At 40.0% G+C, this 24,632-nt stretch overlaps 1 protein-coding gene across 1 annotated transcript in view; it reads right to left on the minus strand.

The window, feature by feature from the left end:
* FBLN1 (fibulin 1) overlaps nucleotides 1–24,632 on the minus strand; it is a 147,234-nt gene continuing 122,602 nt past the window's right edge. The window contains exon 17 of the mRNA XM_077807438.1: nucleotides 1–164. Coding sequence (XP_077663564.1) covers nucleotides 25–164 — 140 coding nt within the window. The 3' untranslated portion in view covers nucleotides 1–24. The remainder of the gene's footprint in view (nucleotides 165–24,632) is intronic.

Consider the following 24,632-nt stretch of genomic DNA (forward strand, 5'->3'; position numbering starts at 1 on the left):
CTTGTTTCAGATTTTAAAGCTCTACTAAAACCAATATTCAGACACAAAGATGTGCACGTTGACAATATTACGATGAGAGACAATCCCTTTAATCACATAGTTCATCTCCAGTTTCAGAATGGCATGGAAAGGTCCAACAATGGGCTTCACCTGACGAACTACACCTGTGGGGGGAAAAAACAAAAATAAGCAATGAAGTTTAATGCAGTGAAATGAAATGGTTTCTGATTAACTGTAGACTACATGGGGTTGTGAATACTTTTGATTAACAATTACATTTACAGAATGTCAGTCTGGTTTGCAAACATACAAAAAGGCTTATATCTGCAATGATTATTCCCCTTTCATATTTTCCCCAGCTCCTGTTTTCAGTACCATTACTAAAACACTGATAATGGAAGAAACGCTGAATACTCTGCAGTTACCAATATTTTCTTCCACCTTTTGCCCAATCTATGCAAACTATTTTTCTAAAAATAGAACATAAAACATTGATTTGTTTAAGTAAAGCAAGATGCAGATTATACTAGAGAATGTACAAAGAGATGGCTACATAGAACACCAAGAATGAACTTTCCACTCTATTTCAGACAGGAGAGATTACAAGGAACGCTAATTGTTAATAAGCACTTCTCATATACACATCAATCACCACCAATTTTCATATTATAGTGGGCCAAATTATTATAAACAATCCCACTGAAAGCAGTAGGATGACAGCTGGAAGGAGGTAAGTATGCAAGGTGAGTAAGGAACGTGACTATCCGAATCTGGCCTAGTGTTGTTTGAAACATGTTGTTTAATTTTAAAAACTAATCTCTGTTGTTACAGCTGATCACATTTTAAATACATCACTTTCACATTGCTTCATCTGCAGTGGGACATATGATGAACAAATAAAATGATAATGGAGCAATCAGTTATACTTTTTAAGACCTAATCTTGCAATTTGTTCTGCATGGGCAGACCTCTGCAGCCAAACAGAATAGGTGCAGGAACTGGGGGCTAAGGCCCTGATCCTGCACCATTAAAGTCAGTGGGAGCTTTGCCCTAAGTCAAAATTACACAAGATTTGCTTCCATGAACTATGTTATTCTCCATATTAAACATATCATACAGCTACTCTATTATTAGTACTTGGAAGTTTAAAGTGGTCAAAGATATATAAATCCAAAGCTAACTGACAGACAGCAGGAATTTGGTATAGAATCCCCTTTTCAAATACTTGATTCTGACAGCTGATGTGTTACTGGGGCATTTGATTTGGTAGGAAAGATAGTTGGAGTGGATTATTTTAGTCGTATTCCTTCTAGATCTTAGGGGTTATGTTTCAAAGCATATAGCACACCGTCCTTATGGAATTCCAAAAGAATTCTTATAGCAGTTTCCTAAGAACACATTGGCTTAAGATCTGATGGTGGAGATAAACGTTTGCTTATGTAGGCTGTCAGCACCTTTTTTCTAGTGCAGTGATGACATTACAGCTCTGTTCTGTTTAAATACTGACTAATATCTTCAGCATGTAGTAAAATAGCAAACTTTTCACCACATTCATTTTGCTTGCCATATTTAATGAATACACTTCTTTTAAAGCATCCTTTTCCCCCTACATTTTTATTTTTTTAAAGCTTTCTTGGCCAGTATCCTGCACCTTGTAAAACTGACTTGTAGCAAGGGCTGTGTAGGGGGGAAAAAAAAATCTCTCTGGAATTCCCCTTCCTGTATGGTAGGAAGTGTTTTAATAATATTACATGACGTTATTGTGGAAATCATCTTCCACCTCACTGATGTGAATTTGCACTATGGAATCCAATCAATAGCATCTAATATTTAATCCACTTAATTTCTTTCTTGTTCTTTAGTAATGTTCAGATGGTAAGGGCTAGTGTTCCTACTGAGTAATCCTTTAATATTTTTAGTCTCACCTCTCAATCTATTCACTCAAAGTCAGATTGCACACCACAATTTATGTAGTCATGCAATTGTGTCTAAGATGGTTGATGCTACAGTACAGAACTTCTGAGCATTATGGCTAGTGTCTGGCTATGCTGAAAGGACAGGAGACATTAGATATGGGTTTAATCAGGCCACAACTTTATTATTGGATGTCTGGGATTAACCCAGCGGATAAAATGTGCAGTGCAGGTGAAAACCCCCACAATTCACTTGGCGTGGGGGTGGTGAGGGCTTTTTTTCAACCCCTTCTCCCCCCCCCCCTCCCCTTTCTGTTCATGTCCCTCCAGCAGATCCACTGCCAGGCACCTCTAATTCCAGCCAATGCCAAGGGAGGGGGCTTCCACGAGCTTCCCCCCCCCCCCTTTTCATCTAGGTCCCTCCAGCAATTCCCTTGCCAGGACCTTACCGACTACCCTCTCCCCCTCGTAGGAGGGCTTAAGGTGGACTATAATGATGGGGGGTTGGCTCCCTGCTGTACCAATCAGAGGAGTCCCCAACTGCCCCCAGCTTGCTCAATTACCAAGCACGTCTCCTTAATTCCTTTTCCAAACCATTTATCCGTTCTTTTTTGCCTTAACGTATGGAGTATCTGCACTGAACATCCATTATACACTTAAATAAAGAGTTCCGATATATGGCCTACCACCCGTCATGCTATCCCTGAACAGAGCCCACCTGAACCTGCTGCGAGGAAGGCAAAAAACCCCCCACTGCACCTGGCCAATATGGTGGTAAGGGAAAAATTCCTTCCCAGCCCCCCATAGCGGGGCAGCTAGCGTAATGCCCACAGCAGATATAGCTAATCACCCAGCTTATTTGTGACCTTAATAGGGAGGAAGGGTGGGTGCTGCCCAGTCTGTTCCGAGTGAATGAGGGGACGGGCCAGACCCAGGCCCCTCATTCCTAAGTGGTGAGTCATCCACCACACTGACTGCTTTTCTATCCCCCTCCTCCTCCTCCAAGCCAGAAAGCATTGCCCTCTTCTCCCAGCCAGCCAGCCAATCCCCTCCCAACCCTGCAACCCATTTAAAGTGCAGGGCGGTGATTGTAGCCAAATGCCATTACATTTCATCTTTATTGTCTCTTCTGATTCATTCAAATAAGTGCTTAGTAAAAGACAGGTGAAATTTAAGTTTGCTTTTAGAAGCAGCTGATAGAGGAAAAGAACAAAGGCACTGTGTACAATTTGACAGTTCCTGTATCGTTACTTTGCTGCTGCTTTAAAATCAAGACTAATCATGGGCCCGGGAGTAAATACTGCTCAAATGAAAGTTTTGTACAGAAAATTGAAGTGTGATGTTTTTGTTAAGACTCGCTGTGGTAAAAATATGTGGAATGTGGTGTATCCTATATTCTTTCAATAGTTCTTTGTTTTAAAAAACAGATTTTTTTAATCTATTTAGATTTGTATACAAAATAAAAAGGGAGTGCCCCTGCAATAAATTGCAAAACAGAAATAAAATTAAAAAGCCAGCGGAACACAAAACTCCTCCTCCATCAAATATGTAGGAGCTGCTTGGCCAGGCTTCCTTACAGGTAGTATAGATGAAGCTGAACCCTCTCTAAGTCCGATTTCTGGAGAAGCTTCCCTGCTGTGCCACATTAGGGTTTTATGATATGTGAAAGAAATTAACTGTAAAATGATCTGGTGGACAAACACAGGCAGTAGGACCGCCTAGTGTACAATAAACAGTAACATTTGCTCATCAAGAGTTTCCGTTTCTTCCTTTTGATAACAAGTGATACATGGAACAATTGATCCTTTTCCTCTTACAAGCACAGAAGAAAACCATACACCAGAGCTGCTGAAAAGCTTGTAATGGGGCCTTATAGGACAAAGGCTATTCAGTTATCCAGATTCCGGTAAATCTGCTACAATTGTCCTGAAAGCAGTTTTGAGACATTATTGTAGATCATGTGCCATAATTTGTCATCAGTTTTTAAGAAGGGTCTGATCCTCCAAGGCCTTGCATTTTCTTCAGTCATTTATGTGCGCAAAGTGCTACCCCATGAGAATTCTCTCCTTGCCTTCACAATGACTGTGGTGCTTTACACCCACTTTGCACAGGGGCAGGTGCCTACACAAGGGGCAAAGCACTTGAGAATCAGGCCCAGTATATTTAATACACACGTTTGGTTATTAGTATCAATCACTGTTTCAAAAGCTTTCATCTAAAATGCCACATGCAGTACTTATGACTGCTTTTACACGAAGCAGATTTATCAGGCACGGCAGCATTTGCACAAACATGTTGTTTCATGATGCATTTTGGCAGACCAAAGGTAGGGTTCAGCTTTGTGGTCTGGCTCCTTCCAGCATTTTTAGTTGAATATTAATATTAAGTACAAAAACATACTTTACAGTAACAGGAAGGTTACAATTCTGAACATACACAAGATTCAAGAATTGCAGGAATAAAGCAGCCACTTTCTTATCTCACTTACACCAGTAATGGAGTAGCTCTGGTGATTGCAATGGATGATCTACAGCCCCCTCCCCCGTCCCTGAAATACAGAAGCATGCCATGTAAATCAGAGTTAAACAGCTAGCTCAATACAACCTTAGGTTGTATTAACTTGAGTGCAAGTCAATTTACATAGCTCTGAGTATCACCTTTCTCACCCTTGTAAGGTTGAACCCCACAGGTTGCCATCCAGGATTGTCCTGGAGTTCCCAGGAATTAACAATCAATTTTTAATTAAAGATTGTCATTTGACAATAATATGTCCAATAATATGTCCAACCAAAATTGGCCATCCTAGCACCCACATGTGGAATTGGGGCACACACATTCAAATATTACAGTCACCGTTTATTACATTCAAATATTACAGTCACTGCTGATTTTCCTTGGTTGTATACTGCTAATCTGACCTGGGGGGAAATTCCTTCCTGACCCCAAATATGGCAATCAATTAGACCCTGAGCATGTGGGCAAAACTCACACACACCTGGGAAAGAATTCTCTGAAGTAACTCAGAGACCTCCCCATCAAGTGTCCCATTTCTGGCTATTGGAGATATTTGCTACTAGCGGCTGCAGATGTACTCAAATGTTGCACGTACAATATGACAGTGCCTACATCAGAAATCAAAGCAATACTAAAAGGTGGGTCATAAACCGGCTCCAGGTTGCACACCTATTGTGTCTTTTGCTTTTTAAACAAAGACAGTATGCATACTTGGGTCCCAAATAACCATGTGTACTAAATGTAGGCAAGGGTTTCTCACCACTTTTGGTGTCTTCTCAAACTACGAACCTGATGCAGGAATAACTAGGTGAAATATTATGCTGGCCTGTCTTATGGAGTAGGTCAGAGTAGATGACCATAATGATTCTTTCTTGCCTTAGAGTCTATAAAAATCTATTCATCTTTATTAGGGCTTTCAATTAAAAGCAATTAACTCACGTGATTAACTAAAAAAAAATGAATCGTGATTAAAAAAATTAATTGAGATTAATCATAGTTTTAATCGCACTGTTAAACAATAGAATACCAATTGAAATTTTTTGGATGTTTTCCTACATTTTCAAATATAATGATTTCAATTACAACACAGTATACAAAGCAGACAATGCTCACTTTATATTGTTATTTTTTATTACAAATATTTGCACTGTAAAAACAGCAAACAAAAGAAATAGTATTTTTCAGTTCACCTCATACAAGTACTGTTGTGAAATCTCTTTATCATGAAAGTGCAACTTACACATGTAGGATTTTTTTTTGTTACCTAATTACACTCAAAAACAAAACAATGTAAAACTTTAGAGCCTAGAAGTCCACTCAGTCCTACTTCTTGTTCAGCCAATCACTAATACAAACAAGTTTGTTTACATTTACAGTAGATAATGGTGCCCACTTCTTGTTCTCACTTTCTGGTGACATTGTGAACAGGCATTTGCATGGCACTTTTGTAGCCGGCATTGCAAGGTCTTTACGTGCCAGATATGCTAACCATTCATATGCGCCTTCATGCTTTGGCCATCATTCCAGAGGACATGCTTCCATGCTGATGTTGCTCGTTAAAAAGAGTAATTAATTAAATTTGTGACTGAACTCCTTGGGGGGAGAACTGTACGTGTACTACTCTGTTTACCCACATTCTGCTGTATATTTCATGTTATAGCAGTTTCGGATAATGACCCAGCACCTGTTGTTCGTTTTAAGAACACTTTCTCTGCAGATTTGACAAAATGCAAAGAAGGTACCAATGTGAGATTTCTAAAGATAGCTACAGCACTCGACCCAAGGTTTAAGAATCTGAAGTGCCTTCCAAAACCTGAGAGGGATGAGGTGTAGAGTATGCTTTCAGAAGTCTTAAGAGCAACACTCCAATGCGGAAACTACAGAACCTAAACCACCAAAAAAGAAAATCAACCTTCTGCTGGTGGCATCTGGCTGACTCAGATGATTAAAATGAACATGCGTCGATCCGCACTGTTTTAGATAGTTATCAGGTAGAACCATTATCCATTATCAGCAAGGACGCATGTGGTTGAAGCATGAAGGGACACATGAATCTTTAGTGCATCTGGCATATAAATATCTTGCAACACCGGCTACAACAGTGTCATGTGAATGCCTGTTCTCACTTTCAGGTGATATTATAAACAAGAAGCAGGCAGCATTATCTCCTATAAATGTAAACAAACTTGTTTGTTTGAGCGATTTGCTGAACCAGAAGTAGGACTGAGTGGACTTAGTTTTATTTTTGAATGAAGTTTTTTTGTACATAATTCTACATTTGCAAGTTCAACTTTCATGATAAAGAGACTGCACTACAGTACTTGTATTAGGTGAATTGAAAAATACTATTTCTTTAGTTTTTTACAGTGCAAATATTTGTAATCAAAAATAAATATAAATGAGCACTGTACACTTTGTATTCTGTGTTGTAAGTGAAATAAATATATTTGAAAATGTAGAAGACATCCAAAACTATTTAAAACTTCCTGGACACTACAGTGCTAATAAACAATGGTCACATAAACACCACCCTATACCGGAAACCTACTGACCGCTATTCCTACCTACATGCCTCCAGCTTTCACCCTGACCACACCACACGATCCATCGTCTACAGCCAAGCTCTGCGATACAACCGCATTTGCTCCAACCCCTCAGACAGAGACAAACACCTACAAGATCTCTGTCAAGCGTTCTTACAACTACAATACCCACCTGCGGGAGTAAAGAAACAGATTGATAGAGCCAGAAGAGTTCCCAGAAGTTACCTACTATAGGACAGGCCTAACAAAGAAAATAACAGAACGCCACTAGCCGTCACCTTCAGCCCCCAACTAAAACCCCTCCAACGCATTATTAAGGATCTACAACCTATCCTAAAGGATGACCCAACACTCTCACAAATCTTGGGAGACAGGCCAGTCCTTGCCTACAGACAGCCCCGCAACCTGAAGCAAATACTCACCAACAACCACATACCACACAACAGAACCACTAACCCAGGAACTTATCCTTGCAACAAAGCCCGTTGCCAACTGTGCCCACATATCTATTCAGGGGACACCATCACAGGGCCTAATAACATCAGCCACACTATCAGAGGCTCGTTCACCTGCACATCCACCAATGTGATATATGCCATCATGTGCCAGCAATGCCCCTCTGCCATGTACATTGGTCAAACTGGACAGTCTCTACGTAAAAGAATAAATGGACACAAATCAGATGTCAAGAATTATAACATTCATAAACCAGTTGGAGAACACTTCAATCTCTCTGGTCACGCAATCACAGACATGAAGGTCGCTATCTTAAAACAAAAAAACTTCAAATCCAGACTCCAGCGAGAAACTGCTGAATTGGAATTCATTTGCAAATTGGATACTATTAATTTAGGCTTAAATAGAGACTGGGAGTGGCTAAGTCATTATGCAAGGTAGCCTATTTCCCCTTGTTTTTTCCTCCCCCCCCCCCCCGACGTTCTGGTTTAACTTGGATTTAAACTTGGAGAGTGGTCAGTTTGGATGAGCTATTGCCAGCAGGAGAGTGAGTTTGTGTGTGTGTGTGTCCCTGGAAAAAAAAAAAAAGGGGGGGGGGGTGAGAAAGCCTGGATTTGTGCTGGACATGGCCCACCTTGATTACCATGCACATTGTAGGGAGAGTGGTCACTTTGGATGAGCTATTACCAGCAGGAGAGTGAGTTTGTGTGTGTGTTTTTTTGGAGGGGGGTGAGGGGGTGAGAGAACCTGGATTTGTGCAGGAAATGGCCCAACTTGATTATCATACACATTGTGTAGAGAGTTGTCTCTTTGGATGGGCTATTACCAGCAGGAGAGTGAATTTGTGTGTGGAGGGGTGGAGGGTGAGAAAACCTGGATTTGTGCTGGAAATGGCCCAACTTGATGATCACTTTAGATAAGCTATTACCAGCAGGACAGTGGGGTGGGAGGAGGTATTGTTTCATATTCTCTGTGTGTATATAAAGTCTGCTGCAGTTTCCACGGTATGCATCCGATGAAGTGAGCTGTAGCTCACGAAAGCTCATGCTCAAATAAATTGGTTAGTCTCTAAGGTGCCACAAGTACTCCTTTTCTCTTTGCGAATACAGACTAACACGGCTGTTACTCTGAAACCTATTTAAATAAATGGCATCCTATTATTGTTTAACAGTGCAATTAATCTGTGATCACAATTAATTTTTTTAATAGCGTGATTAATCGTGATTAATTTTTTTTAATCACTTGACAGCCCTAATCTTTATCTCTCATCTTCTCTGTTTTGAACACCCTGAGCGGTCTCTTTGATTCAAAACCCTCCCCATCTCCCCAACTGCATAGTTTCCTTATCCTTTGCCATCTTGTATCATTGCCTACTTCTTCTCTGGAACCTTTCCCCCACCTTCAAGAATGTAGATTAATAACAAGCATAATAGTGGTGTTGTCTCACCTGTCCTAAAGAAACTTTCTCTGTACCACTTCAGACCTTAATCACAGAGCTCCCTGAGTTTGCTATTTGCTATTACTCAGTTTGGAGTCATTTCTCTCTGTCCACTTTCCCTCCCAACTGGATTCCCACCAAATCTCGTCACTTCTTCTTTATCACCTGCAAAATCCACCTCTTCCTACCTGACCCCACCGTTAAAAGTCTGGTCCATGATCTCATTGTCTCTAACCTCAGTAACTTTTCTTCAACCTCCTGGTCTTTCATCTCTCCCCACTCCAGTTCACATGGATGCTGGAATTAGGGGTGCTCCTGCACACCCTGGCTTGCAGTGGTTTCCATTATATACAGGGTTTACAGTTTGGTTCAGTGGCTCTCAGCACCCGCACTACACAAATTGTTCCAGCACCCCTGCCAGTTCATTCAATACACCGCAAAGTTATCTTCCTTTGTTCCTCCACACAAACACACACACCCCGCCTTCCTGATTCTTCTATGATCAAATTCATAGCCTCATCTCACTTTCAAGGCTTGGCACACTGTTACCCATGCCTGCATCTTGGATCCTTGCTCCTGCTCTCCTAATACACCCTCATTCAATCATTCCACTCTACAACCTGACTCTGCCTGTCGGAACCCTTAATCTCTTTCTGGCAACTCCATGTTACTTTTCATGCCATTTCCTATGTCTGGAACAGTCTCCTTCTTACATTATGCCAAGCAACCTTGCACTCTTCCATCAAGTCCCTTCTAAATTCTCACTTTTCATCTGGCCTTCCACCACTAACAATCCATTCTGCGCACCTATCTCATAGCTCAATCCTTTAGTTGAGAGCTTAGCTCATGTCAAAACTAAAACACACACATACACCTCCCTCCCATATGGAATTAACAAGATTTTTAATTGCTCAAGGACTTTGCTTTCATGTGTCTCTCTTCTCCTCCCCCTTTTTTTGAAACCTTGATTCAGTCTAGATTATAAACTCTTTGGGGGAAGGGAATTTGTCTTGTAAAGCAGCATGCATACAAAGGACATCTTAAAGAATAATATGTAATTTTCATTTTCAAGTGAGTTCTATTATAATAATAATAATAATAATAATAAAAATAGCAAATTCATAAAAATCCTTAGAGAAATTAGTACTGATTTTGAAATCTAAATGACTGAGGTGTTACTTAAGAGAGAATATTAGATAAATAAGACAGTAGTGTTAATATTGTTAATCCTTTCATCAATATTTCTATTATTATAATCAGATGCTGCAGGTATTTCTTGGCTTGTCTATATCTCTAAGATATAATTACATTTTTCCCCTTTGAAATATGTAGGACCCTCAGGCAGTTCACCTCCATGTCTGGTTTCTGCTTGTATTTTTGTATTATGCAGTCGATTTGCTAATAAGCCTGAATCTTGAACTTGGGAGAACCACTTTATTACCACATTAACCCATTAGGGAGTACAATCCAGAGCGCCTGATCCTATTTTGCATTAGGATTTGGCTTCAGGAAATCCAGACTCTATCGGACAAGGGTTATTAAATGTAAGGCAACAAGATTATAAATGTAAACTAAAGAATTGCAATCAATTTTGATTAGCTCAACTCTTCAACAAATGTTTCAGTCATTCCCAACATACAGCACCTATTTATTACAGACATGTCACAATTATATCTGGGGTAGTTTGGATATCACAATCCCTATCACCCAACCTTCGGTAACTTGTATCTCTGCATAGGGCAGCTGTTTTTAGTTAAACTTCCCCCATTAATTTTTAAGTATTAGTATTCCAGTGCAGCCCAGAAGCCCCAACCAAGATAAGGTTGTGCTAGACTCCACACAAACACAGAGTAAGAGACAGCCCCTACCCCGAATATCTTCAATAAAAATATAGACAAAGGGTGGAAGATAGTATTTATTATCCCCATTTTACAGATGGAGAATTGAAGCACAAAGAGATGAAGTGACTTACCCAAAGGCACGTAGGAAGCCTGTTGTAGAGTCAGGAATTGAACCCAGATCTCCTGAGCTCAGGGCCTTAACTACAAGACTACCCTTATTCTCTTTAGCACCCTCACTTAACCCATGGAAAATTTGCATCACAGAGATACCCATTTATCGGAACAAGCAAATGTTAGTAATGACCATTGTGTATAGGCTTGATCCTCTCTCCACTGAGATCAATGACAAAGCTCCTATTGATTTTAATGGTGCAGAGTCAGAAGTGATAAACACCCATTGTTTCATGGTCTGTGGGTATAAAACATCCTTACTGCATTTTCCACTTTATGCATCCGATGAAGTGAGCTGTAGCTCACGAAAGCTTATGCTCAAATAAATTGGTTAGTCTCTAAGGTGCCACAAGTACTCCTTTTCGTTTTGCGAATACAGACTAACACGGCTGCTACTCTGAAACAATTACCATTCTAAAAGTCATTTGCTGTGTCCTTATAGCACCAAAACATAAGAACAAAACTAATAAACAGTTTTGTTTGTTTTCTTGTCCCGGTCTCCTTCTTGTGATTTCTCTTAGCTGGCAGCTTAACAGATAGAAGCACTTTTTGTCCTCAGATAAATCCAATGACATGATTATTTTGAATAAAGTAAAATCTCACACTTGATTTTACATGGAAGTACTAAATGCAGCCTATCTTTGGTGAGGATAAAGGACTTGTCTTGAAAAAGATGCCAATAGATTGTATTAAATGGTTTAACTGTAAGACTCCTGGGTGCTCAGAAATCAACTTGGGATAAATAGTCATGGAATTATGGGAAGAGTAAAGGGTACATGGTAGCTGATATTGAGTCCAAATGAGGAATGAACCACATTCTGGAGTCTTAATCTGCAGTGTACATATTAATTCAGCTCTACTGAGAATAACGCACACTTTTTTGTCTGTTTTTTATGTGATGTACTTTTAAAGAGACACCCTGGAAAGGGTATTTGAAAAGGGAAAAAATTGGCTGCATATTTGAAATACCAAACGTAGCCAAACAAGTGTCAGCATATCTAGCTGTTCACTTTTCTTTAAAAATAAACAAGTAGAACTATTAAATAGTTGTTTATTTTTGGCTTGATCTGGCACCACGGAGGTCTGTGGGAATTTTTTTCATAGACTTTATTGGGAGTGGGACCCTCAGTGCAATTTAGAATATATGAAAATAATCAGCGAGAGTGCACCATAAAAATAGCATGTGGAATGTCACATTGAATATTGTACGACATACAGCTCCTTCAGTACATTTGTTAGTGTCATTTTCATTGTGAAATATAGTCACAGGCTGCAAAGAGAGGGGGAAAGATTGCAGTAGCTTTGCCTGTCAGTCAACTTCTAACAGCCATGCTATGGTGACAGCTACTCTCTGCAGAACCTGCTGTGGTTTGCCAGAGGAGGAGACTTCAGCTGCCAGTTCTGATCAGGCCTGTAGGAGCCTGGGGCAAAGGGGACCTGTTTAAGAAATAATGAGGGGAAATTGGCTGGCTTGGGATCTATGCCCCTGTTGCTTCTGCCACTGAAGCTGATGGCAACAGTTCTATTTACTTCAACAGGAGCAGGACTGGACACTAAACATGGCTGCCAAGTGTCATGCGTTTCATTTGACAGCTCTGTCATGCCTTCGTGCATTTCAGAGGTTGGGTCACACATTCAGTTGGTCCGTTCCTCCAGGCTGGCCCTACTGCCTAGCCAGCCTGCCTACCTATGGCCAGAAGCTGCATGGAGACGTCAGGCTAGGTAGCCAGAGAGGCAAGCTGTGCAGCAGGTTCAGAGAAAGATCCATTGGTTTTCCTCAGTGTAAATAAAAACGATGAGGAAGAAAAAGGGAAGTAGGGTTTTCCCTGTTTAATGCTGAAATTGCCCCAGGGTGGTTTATCTGACAGATTAATGATAATACCCGCGTATGAAGTTTGGAAACTGTGGTAGTTTAGCTGCAGGGAGCAGAAAAAAGTGAGACATTGAGGGACGACTTTGAAAACAGACTGATTTTAATGATTTTCTCTGGAAAAGTTAGTAACTACTTTATCCAAAAAAAGTAATTGAAAATTGGATCATCATCTGACCAATAACTGGGTTAAATTTAGAGACTAAATTCAATTCCTGGTATGTGAAATAGAGGGATGTGAGTCCTGCTTTAAGTGAAAAACTTAACTGTGGACCTGTGACTGACCCCTAAGAGGGGAGTTTTTCAAAGATATAACACATATCCTATTTTTTCCCTCTTGCCATTTCTCCATGAACCTTTACGTGGACACTGTCAGCACAAATTGACTAATTTGAAAAAAATCAAGCATCTACTGGAACCCAGTGACTGAAGAGAGTTCCTTCCCTGTCCTCAACAGAGCTGCAGAGCCTGACCTAGTTGAAATGTAGCCACAAAAGCTGGCTGGAAACTAGAATTCCTGTTCTGTAGGAAATCCCAAAGTATAACCTCCCTCTCCCCTTCCCACCCCTTCAAAAAAACATAAAAAGATCCTATCAAAAACACTGCTCTGAAATAGAACAAAAAATGAAATTACAAAATTTGCCCTGGAATGGGAATTCAAAAATTTTGTTTAGGAAAAAAAAAAAATCAAGACATTTCCTTTTGACCTTTTCAAATGTTTCTGAGGCTCTCTGAGATGCCTAGAGCCCTTGCAGCCTGCCAGGTGGAAAACTGGACAGCTCAGGTTTCCTATTGGTTGGTGCTCTCAGGCCTTCTGGGATCCTGAGGAGCCAGGAACCCTGGAACTGTGTATTTCAAGGCAGGCTGCCTGGTGGGCTACCTCAGAGTCAAGGACCCTAGGGGAATAAGTCTCAGAGCCCAGGTCATCAGACACAGGCTTGCGCTGCAGGGCTATAAAATTGAAGTATGGATGTTTTGGCCCCTCCCTGCTTATGGGGTCTCAGAACCCGGACTCCAGCCCAAGCCTGAAGGTCTACACTGCAATTTTATAGTCCCAGAGTCCAAGCCCTATGAGCCTGGGTTAGCTGACCAGGGCCAGCCATTGCTGTGTTGCAAGTATTTTGTCACAGTGTAGACATACTCTGCGAGACCTGAATTTGAGGTATCCCATCCGGCAGGCTGCCCCAAAGCATGGGAGGCTAGGGATATATCTACACTGCAGCTGAGAGCCAGCCTCCCAACCCAACTAGACTGGCTTGCACTAGCATGGCTCAAGATAGCAGTGTGGAACTTGTGGCCTGGACTTTCAAGGCCACTGGGGCCGCTAGGCTTGAGATTCTGAGCTCCCGCCCGAGCCACAAAGTCCAGCTGCCTAGCTCCCAGGGTACGTCTATGCTGCAGTGGGGAGCTTAGCACCTACCTGACACCGTAATTATCACCTTGAAAAGCATCGAGCTTTAAAAGCTTAGAGCTTTCAAAAGTAATGATTGGATTTTTTTTAAACAATTTCAAAACTATTTCTTTTCTCCTAAATGCAATATAAGAAACAGCTGACTTGTGCTGAAACTTTACCAAAAATTTAAAATTCATCCTAAAACAGAAACAAGCATGAGAAATTTCAGCCTGAATGGTTTAAGTTTGGCAAAGTCATAAGCAACTGAAAACAGGGGTTTATAATGGTAAGTGTTGGGTAACTTTAACTATAGGCACCACTGTCAGCTCTGTCCATAATTCTATATTTTTGACCACATTTATTTTTAAGTTTATTTACTTATGTACTCTCCTTTTCTCCTCCACATCTATTTCTGTATACTTTTATATACACAGTGGCCAAAATTTTCAAAACTAGAGGTACCATATTCAGAGGGGCCTATGTGATTTAAGAGTTTAAGTTTCATAGATTCTCAATTAGATTTAAGCTACTAAGTGCCTAAGTCACTTTTGAAATTGGGACTTAGGCACTTTTGAAAATTATATCCTACATGCCTTAGGTTGGCTCCTAAATCCTTATTTATGCTTCTAAATAAGTTGCCTGATTTGGGTGCTCCACACTTTTGAAAATTAGGGCACTTTTTAATGCACCAAAATAAGGATTTTAGAGTCTAACTTTAGGCACCCAGTTTTGAAAATCTTGGCCAGTACTTCAAAAGTGTACCTAACCATTACAGATATTTATGGCCCAGTTATATTCCTGTGAACAAATTCTACATTAGCATGGAATCCACGTTAATATATCCACCTATGTACCTAATCTTCTAAACCTGTTACACTCAGTGAAATATTCAAAATATACCATCAAACAAGAATGAAGGCCTAATTCACAATGCTGTAAGGGTATTATACTGCAAAGTAAATGGGAATCTATTTCAGTGTTTTGAATTTTGAGTCATGTAACCATATTTATGTTTGTCATGTGTGGCAGCTCAAGGATTAATGCTATCTTTGGAGATATTTTTGATGCCTGCAGTGGTGGTTACCAAGAAATAATTTGTTTTCTAAAGAAAAGTAATTTATTAATAAACCAGATTCTATCAGAAATTCCGGAAAAAACACACGACAGGAGCCTTTATCATTATTGTCACAAATAATTCAAGAGCAATGTAGATAAATTCCATTAAAATGGTGAGGAAAAATGAAAAGGATCATTTAGCCTTTGAATGATGGAAAAACCTTAAGTAATGTGGTAGCTCTTTGGAGATAGCAGGCAGTATACGTATCTGGGGAATTGCCTATATTCTGACAGCTAGATTGTGCCTGTAGACACAGTTGTGAGCAAGGAGTAGATTTGGGAAACAGAGACTTCCTTCTGAGGCACAATTCCCTCCCTGATTTCTACTTACTCTGGGGCACTAGCTGCCTCAAGGAAACCTTTCTGGGTGTGGTGTGGATGGGGCCATAATACCACACCCCCTTCATGACAGGGTTACTATGTACGTAGGAACTCTGGATCTTTCTGTTGACCAAATACACTGAGATGTGCCATCCCACAGCATCTCTGGAAGCATTATAATACTTCCAGAAATTGTTAAGTAGTTAATGCACCCTCATTCCCATCCCAGCCTGGTTCAGGTCCCTAAGCACCATTAATGAACCCTAAGTAATTATGGTGACAAACAATTAAAGCACTCACAGTCATTACAGTGACATAATGAAACTTTACACACACGCGCACACACTAACTTACTCACTCACTCACTCACTGACCTTTGGGCAGAAACAGTGTGGAAAAATTTAGCCAAGAATGTGCATTGTGTGCATATGTGAATGTTGTATACTTCCTGAAATACTGAATCAGATAAGAGAGAACTTTTTATTATATTACCTCAACATGGTCTCTTTCAGTCAAACTATACATATCTGAATGGACAGCTCACTCTTCATTATAAGCAATTAGGCAGTAACTAGTTTCAGCCCATACCTAGAAATATGTATGTAGGTTTTGTGGTGTGGAGAGCCCAGCAATCAAGGGTAAGCTGCAGTTCATCATCCTTAGCTTGATCCAGAGAAGCTTCTATTTGGGGCTGTTCTTTCTCCTCAAACTCCCACTTACTAGAGTGATCCCATCAATTCTCTGTTTTTCTGATATAACCACCATTGCAGTTTATTTCCCTGGTCCTAAACATCTTGATCTGATATTTGTATAGTTTGATTAAAGTTCTGTTTATAAAGAGTTTATAAATGATTAATCAATTGTAATAGATTGCTAAAGAGCCAAACTGGACAACAGGTTGCTTCTAACCATCTGTAACGCCTTCCACTGATGTCTCTATGTATAACACACACTACTCCTGTAACATGCTTATGACTATTAATCATTTATTAACCCTTTATAAATCATTTATAAATGAAACTTTATGTAAAGTCTGACCAAATAAACAATTATGTCTAAGCTCTTCAGATTGCAATGAAACAAGTCTATGAAGTTTTCAAAATGGGTTATAAATTCTTATAAATTTAGGATTAATGAGTCTTAGTTACAAGGAATTCACTTTCTTGATTCATAAGGAAACTACATTAGAAATGCCATGCTCAGGGATATTCTCAATTAAAAATGAATCTTACTTTACTCAATGACCATGTTCGATGGTTCAAAAATTTGGGATGCAACTTATTGTAAATGCAATACTTCAGTTGTTCATCAAAAATTAATTTTATGAACACTTGTGAGCTTTGGAAAGCTTTTCATTGAATAGAAGGATCTGTAGTTCTTAACTATTAACAGGCTTCATGGAATTTATAAGTTTTTGGCCAGAAACGAATGATAAATATTTTCAAAGCTATTATCTGTCATGTTAGATCATATAGCTTAAGTATTGTGAAAGAGTTAAAAGCAACCTTGGCTTCTAGTGAGGTTTGGCTTGTTTACGAATACTGCGATCTTTATTAAGGGTACCCAATAAATTCAGAAAGATATGCTCTTATCTTGGTTTTGGCAAACTCAAAGTGCTTTTAGATCTTGGGTTTGCCTTGGGGCCAAAACCTTGCAAAGGGTTTCCAAGCTGACAACACAGTGAGATTACGCATGCACTAACTGCACTTGCACTATCCTCAGAAACACAAACTATTTTCCACCATTTTCATTTTTCATTTTTTCTGTCCTAAGCTTTTGAAAATTTTATCTGGGTTCAGTAGGTTTAGTTTTTCAGCTGTCACAAAAAGATGGGGAAAACATCAAGGCTGAATGTTAAAATAAGAAAACCTAAATCATCTACACCAGATATGCCTGTGTGTAGGCAAAACAATCTCTTGTTTAACTCACAATGTCTATTTATTTATATCTATAGTTTATTAGTCCCAGTCATCATAGTCCTTAATGTGTGTGCAATTACCATTTTGTGTATGTCATCTGAGTGCACATTTATTAACATTTGGATCCTCCCAGTCGCATTGACACACAATCCAGTTTCAGCCAACCTCCAATACAATAGCATATCCATGTCACCAAGGCAATTAATTATTGTAACCTTAAGCATTTCTTGGCTGTGAGCCACATTATGGCACACAGCAGGACATGACTGTGTGATTCAATTTACCAAGAAAGATAAAGCACCTAATCCTGAGGATTTGGTGTGAGAGCCCTTACACAGCTAGTAAGTCATCACCTGGGGATGATGGCTGTGTTGTTATTGTTAGCAGAATTTCTGAAGAATGAAGTTTTCTGAGTGATAATGCATGCTAATCCCTGACCAAATTCACAGAATAAGACTAAAGTAAGGGGTCAGTACACCACATTTAACCCCTTTAAAGATAATGATTTCTTTTAAGTGAGCCATGGCATCCATGCATCATGCTGGGAAAGATTTATGATTTGGCTTGAGTCTTATTATTTTCTCTGCGCAGCTCTCATGAAGCTGCTGCAGGAATCAGATCATAGGAGCAGATGTACAAACTCAGTAGTGGCAGCACTATCATTAATAATAAAAATTCTTTGCACTTTGAGATCCTGGACTGAAAAGCAAAAGTGCTTTTGCAAACAGGACCAAAGCGCCTCACAATGCTGAATTCGCACAGTGAGTCAGTGGCAATGCTAGATTCTGATATCACTCACGCAGGTGTAATTCTATTGATTTATACAGGTATAAATAAGAGCAGAATCAACATTCTGCTGGTGTATATTTTTCTAATGTGTGAGGCTCCAGATATGGCCACACTTCCTCATATACATAATCTGGAGGACCACACCTCAATACATTGTTTAAAAGTTAACAGAGCATATCATACTATTTGTCTACAGTATGTAATTTGATCCAGTGACCGACAGCAGTGGTGAAAGCTCCGATGCTAAGTATCAGTTCCCTGAGTCATTCAGTTTTCCCCAAGTAGGCAGCGTTTTGAATTCCCATTGCAATTCACAGATCTTCAACAGTAAGACTGATTTGTTTGTTGGTTTTATGAAAACTTAACAGAGGATGACATGTGTTAATGTTTTTGTGGCGTGTTACATCTTCTATATGAGGGCTAGAGAGGGATATAGATCAATGAAGAATGTTTCATTAACTAGCTACTGTACAATGCACTGGAGTGAAACTTGGCATCAGACAGATTATTTTGCTTGAGCAGGAAAATAATTCTTGCTAGAAAAGTGCACTCACCATTTTTCTTATAGACAATGAAAATTCAGCTCCTACTTGACTTTCTTGCTCGTTTTCAGAAGAGCCCTCCAACTTCACACATTTTGGGGGTGCAGGGGAAATGCTTCGACTACTGAAAGAACAGGAGTACTTGTGGCACCTTAGAGACTAACAAATTTATTAGAGCATAAGCTTTCGTGGGCTACAGCCCACTTCGTCAGATGCATAGAATGGAACATATAGTAAGAAGAAATATATATATGTACAGATAAGTTGGAAGTTGCCATACAAACTATGAGAGGCTAATTAGTTAAAATGACCTATTATCTGCAGGAGAAAAAAACTTTTGTAGTGATAATCAAGATGGCCCATTTAGACAGTTGACAAGAATTGTGAGGATAGAACCAAAGCCCAATGCCAACTCTGTCCACATATTTATTCAAGTGACACCATCATAGGACCGGTTTCAGAGTAACAGCCGTGTTAGTCTGTATTCGCAAAAAGAAAAGGAGTACTTGTGGCACCTTAGAGACTAACCAATTTATTTGAGCATGAGCTTTCGTGAGCTACAGCTCACTTCATCAGATACATTTATACCTGTATCTGATGAAGTGAGCTGTAGCTCACGAAAGCTCATGCTCAAATAAATTGGTTAGTCTCTAAGGTGCCACAAGTACTCCTTTTCTTTTTGCATCATAGGACCTAATCACATTAGCCACGCCATCAGAGGCTCGTTCACCTGCACATCTACCAATGTGATGTATGCCATCATATGCCAGCAATGCCCCTCTGCCATGTACATTGGCCAAACTGGACAGTCTCGATGCAAAAGAATAAATGGACACAAATCTGACATCAGGAATCATAGCATTCAAAAACCGGTAGGAGAACACTTCAACCTCTCTGGCCACTCAGTAAAAGATTTAAGGGTGGCAATTTTGCAACAGAAAAAACAGAGTCAAAAACAGACTCTAACAAGAAACTGCTGAGCTTGAATTAATATGCAAACTAGATACCATTAACTTAGGTTTGAATAGAGACTGGCAGTGGCTGGGTCATTACACATATTGAATCTATTTCCCTAAAGTTAAGTATCCTCACACCTTCTTGTCAACTGTCTAAATGGGCCATCTTGATTATCACTACAAAAGTTTTTTTCTCCTGCTGATAATAGCTCATCTTAACTAATTAGCCACTCACAGTTTGTATGGCAACTTCCAACTTATCTGTACGTATATATATTTCTTCTTACTATATGTTCCATTCTATGTATCCGATGAAGTGGGCTTTAGCCACAAGTACTAAGGTGCCACAAGTACTCCTGTTCTTTTTGTGGATACAGACTAACACGGCTGCTACTCTGAAACCTTTGACTACTGAGTAGGGCAGTCATCAATCGTCTGAAAGGGCAGGTTCAGATAATGAATCTAGCATCCAGCCTACAAAATGGCTTCTAGGCAACCTCTTCTCAACAGTGCAGCTATTGATAAGACAGTCTGGCATACAAAAATGAGATTCTTTGCTGAGGAGCTGCTCCTGTGAAGGAAGGAAGCCTGGATGGAAATAGGCAAAACTAGGAGAACAGAGAAATACCACCTGAAAGGGTGAAAACTGGTCTGTATCTTCTTTCATATAGGGCTGAATAAGCCCTTCTAAAAATGTTTAATTACATCACTGCTTTATATGCTGGTTATAGATGGCTGGACTGTTGAAGTTTTGTATTGCAAGACATCATTCATTGTTGCATCACGCTAGTGACACTATAGTCATGATGGAGATTTATTATTATTCATTAATTGTTTGTAATTGTGTCCAGAGAGAGAATGCCAAATTAATCTCCCAGTATACCTGGCCCAACTCTCCTTGATTTCAATGAGAGATGAACCTGCTTACACCTGGGCTCAATTTGGCCAAAGAAAAGGAGCTGAAGGAAGATGATTATCGTTTGTATTACAAGGGTGCCAAGCTGCCTGAATCAAGACTGGGGTCCCATTGTGCTACACAACACATATCTTATGAGACAGTCCCTGCCCCAAAGTGCTTACAATCCAAAGAGTCGAGAGAGAGAGAGAGAAACAGTCGGAGGGAAATAGAAATGCAGACAGTGAAGTGATTTGCCAAAGGGCACAGAGCAGGTCAGTGGCAGAGTTCAAAACAGATCCCAGGTTTTCTTTGCATTCAGTGCTCCATTCATTAGTCAACTCCAGTGATAGAATATAATTTAATTTTATACCACACACAGATTTGTAGGGCATATATGAAAAGCTATAGCCACAAGTCTGGCAAGTGATAGGACTACAAGTGTATTAACAAAGGGCTTCTCAACAAGTCACACAAAAAACAATATATTTTATGCCACTTATTCTGTTTAGTTTGTCTTTTTTTAAAAGTCTCTATCCCAAAGAAGTATACTTAGCAATGGTGATAACGTGGGCGTAATCATGACACTGGTATGTGCAGAGTTTAGTTATATCCATAAGTGCTGTACAATGTCACTCTTTATATTATGGTCCAACAGACACAGCATGAAATACAGTAGTTTGCGAAAGAGCCAGTCAAGCCAAGATATGGATAGTGCTGTAAATCAGGAGTAACTCCATTGAGGTCAATGGAGTGACATTGGTGTGACAGTGGTGTGAGAGGAGAATCAGACCTTTTGTTTATGAAACACAGGAGCTCATGTTATAGGTATCATGATATTCTCTGTTCCTGGACTAATCAAGCATTTGTAAGTTGCACTTTCACAACAAAGAGAATGCACTACAGTACTTGTCTGAGGTGAATTGAAAAATACTATTTTTACAGTGCAAATATTTGTAATCAAAAATAATATACATGTTGATTTCCATTACAACATAGAATACAATATATATGAAAATGTAAAAAACCATCCAAAATATTTAATTCATTTCAATTGATATTCTATTGTTTAACAGTGTGATTAAAACTGCAATTAATCGCAATTCATTTTTTTAATCACGATTATTTTTTTTAGTTAATCATGTGAGTTAACTGCAATTAATCGAGAGCCCTCCTGGAAAGCTTTTGCAAACAGCAGTAACATTTTTATTTTACATGCAAGAATATACTTGGTTTTGCATGAAATCTTACAGTACAAATATCAAAACAGCATTATTCTTAGCTACATTAAGGACTTTAAAAAACCTTCCTGAGATTTACCAGCCTTGCTGACTACAGGTGGTATTATATATAGCTAAGAAAATAAATGTGTAGCTGAGGAAAGAGCTTTATAGTACCTGATAAGACCTCAGGCATTAATAGGATATTAATGCATTCTTCATCTTTCACTGACAGCTGGTTAAAGAGGTATGCAGCAAAAAGTCTGTAAAAGGCTTTAAAAAACCCCCCAAGGTGGGTCTATACTTTCCCCTCCCCACTCTCTCTTGTTAAGAAATGATTTAGAATGGCTAGCACTCTCTTCAGAATGCCGTGCAAAACTGAGGTTCCAACTGTGCCTGGTGTTAGGAATCCCACCGCATTTTTCGTAAGAAAGATAGCATGCTTGGCATCTGTTTCAAATATAAATCAGAGTAATAATATTGGAAGCAACTATCTGCAAGATATTGTCTTTCTGCTACTAGCCTGGAAGTCTATGCATATTGAGGAACCTATCCCTCCAAACTGGCTTCCTTCCTTTCCACGCCATTGAAACCATTCTCAGCAGGGTCTGGATAACTTCCTCCTCGCCAATTTTCAGGGCCTGTGCTTCAAACTCACCCCCTTTGGCCTCTCCACTGCTTTTCATACTAGGGATTGTGGATTCCTGCTTGATGTCATCTCCTTCTTTGGCTTTTTCACCATTGACCTCTCATCACTCTTACCCTACCTCTCTGGTTGTTCCTTCAGTGTCTCCTTAGGTAGACCCACCTCCTCCCTCTTTCGTTCCTTGAGACATTCCTTGAGGTAGGTCCCTCAGGGCACTTTCCTCTCTAGTCTCCTTTTCTGTCTCGCTCTACATCCTGCACCCAGGCACTGTCATTCATTCATACAGCTTAAGCTCTACATGCTGACAAATCACAAACCTACCCCCTAACTGGTGTCCTTCTGCCCAGTCCTGCACCTCACTAAATCTCACTGACATCTTCTCCTGGGTGTTTTACTGTCAACTTAAATTCACAATAGCTAAAACTGGACACCTGATCATTCCTCCCAAACCCTCTTCATTCCCCAGTTCTCTGCCATCACCATCCCCCCTGTAACTCTGGCTTTAACCTAGGGGTCAACATCAACTCCTCCCTGTCCCTATACAAAAACCAGTAGGCAGCAATATCTTCCTAAATAACATTTTTGAGATCCATTCTTTTCGCTCTGTTTATACAAGCAGTACTCTCATGCAAGTCATCATCATCTCACATCTTGATTACTGTAACATTCTCTTCATAAACTAATAGGCTATAAGGCCAGAGAGGACCATCATGATCATCTAGTCTGACCTCCGGCACATTGCAGACCACAGAACTTGGCCCACCCACTCATGCAAGATACCTATAAACTCTGACTGAGTTACTGAAGTCCTCAAATCTTGATTTAAAGACTTCAAGTTACAGAGAATCCACCATTTATACTAATTTAAATTTGCAAGTTACCCATGCAGCAGAGGAAGGAGAAAACCCCTTATAGTATCTGCCAATCTGACTTGGGAGAAAATGCCTTCCTGACCCCAAATATGGCAAATCAGTTAGTCCATGAGCATGTGGGCAAGGCCCACCAGCCAGATACCCTGGAAAGAATTATCTGTAGTAACTCAGAATCCTCCCCATCTAATGTCCCATCATCGGCTGGTAGGGATACTTGCTGCTAGCTGTTGCAGATCAGCTACATGCCAATGATGCCATTGTAGGTAGTCCCATCATACCATCCCCTCCATAAACTTATCAAGCTCAGTCTTGAAGCCAGTTAGGTTTTTTGCCCTCACTGCTCCCCTTGGAAGGCTGTTCCAGAACTTCACTCCTCTGATAGCTAGAAACCTTCATCTAATTTCAAGTCTAAACTTGCTGATGGCCAGTTTATCTCCATTTGTTCTTGTGTCCAAACTGGTGCTTCACTTAAATAACTCCTCTCCCTCCCTGGTATTTATCCCTCTGATGCATTTATAGAGAGCAATGCTATCTCCCCTCAGCCTTCTTTGGGTTATGCTAAAAAAGTCAAGGCTCTTTGAGTCTGCTCTCATAAGGTAGATCATCCTAGGAGTCCTCTCTGCACCTGTTCTAGTTTGAGTTCATCTTCCATAAACATGGGAGACCAGAACTGTAGTATTCCAGATGAGGTCTCACCAGTCCCTTGTGTAAAGGTACTAACACTTCCCTGTCTCTATTGGAAATATCTTGCCTGATGCATCCCAGGGCTGTGTTTGCCTTTCTTTTTTTTTTTTTTTAAATCACATTTGTGGCTCATAGTCATCCTGTGATAAACCAATACAACCAGGTCTTTCTCCTCCTCTTGTCACGTCTAACTGACAAGCCCCCAGCTTATAGCAAAACTTCTTGTTGTTACTCCCTAAGTGCATGACCTTGCAGTTTGCACTATTAAATTTCATCCCATTTCTATTACTCCAGTTTAAAGGTCATCCAGATCATCTTGTATGATATTCCAGTCCTCCTCCCTTCCCTATTGGCAATATCTCCCAGCTTTGTGTCATCTGCCAATTTTATTAACACACACCTTCTCTTTGTGCCAAAGCTATTAATGAAAATGTTAAATAAGGTTGGTCGCTGGGGAACTCCACTGAAACCTCCCTCCAGCCTGACAGCTCACCTTTCAGTATGACCCGTTGTCCTCTTCCCTTTAACCAGTT

This window comes from Eretmochelys imbricata, chromosome 1 (genome assembly GCF_965152235.1).
Source record: "Eretmochelys imbricata isolate rEreImb1 chromosome 1, rEreImb1.hap1, whole genome shotgun sequence".
Classification (NCBI taxonomy): domain Eukaryota; kingdom Metazoa; phylum Chordata; order Testudines; family Cheloniidae; genus Eretmochelys; species Eretmochelys imbricata.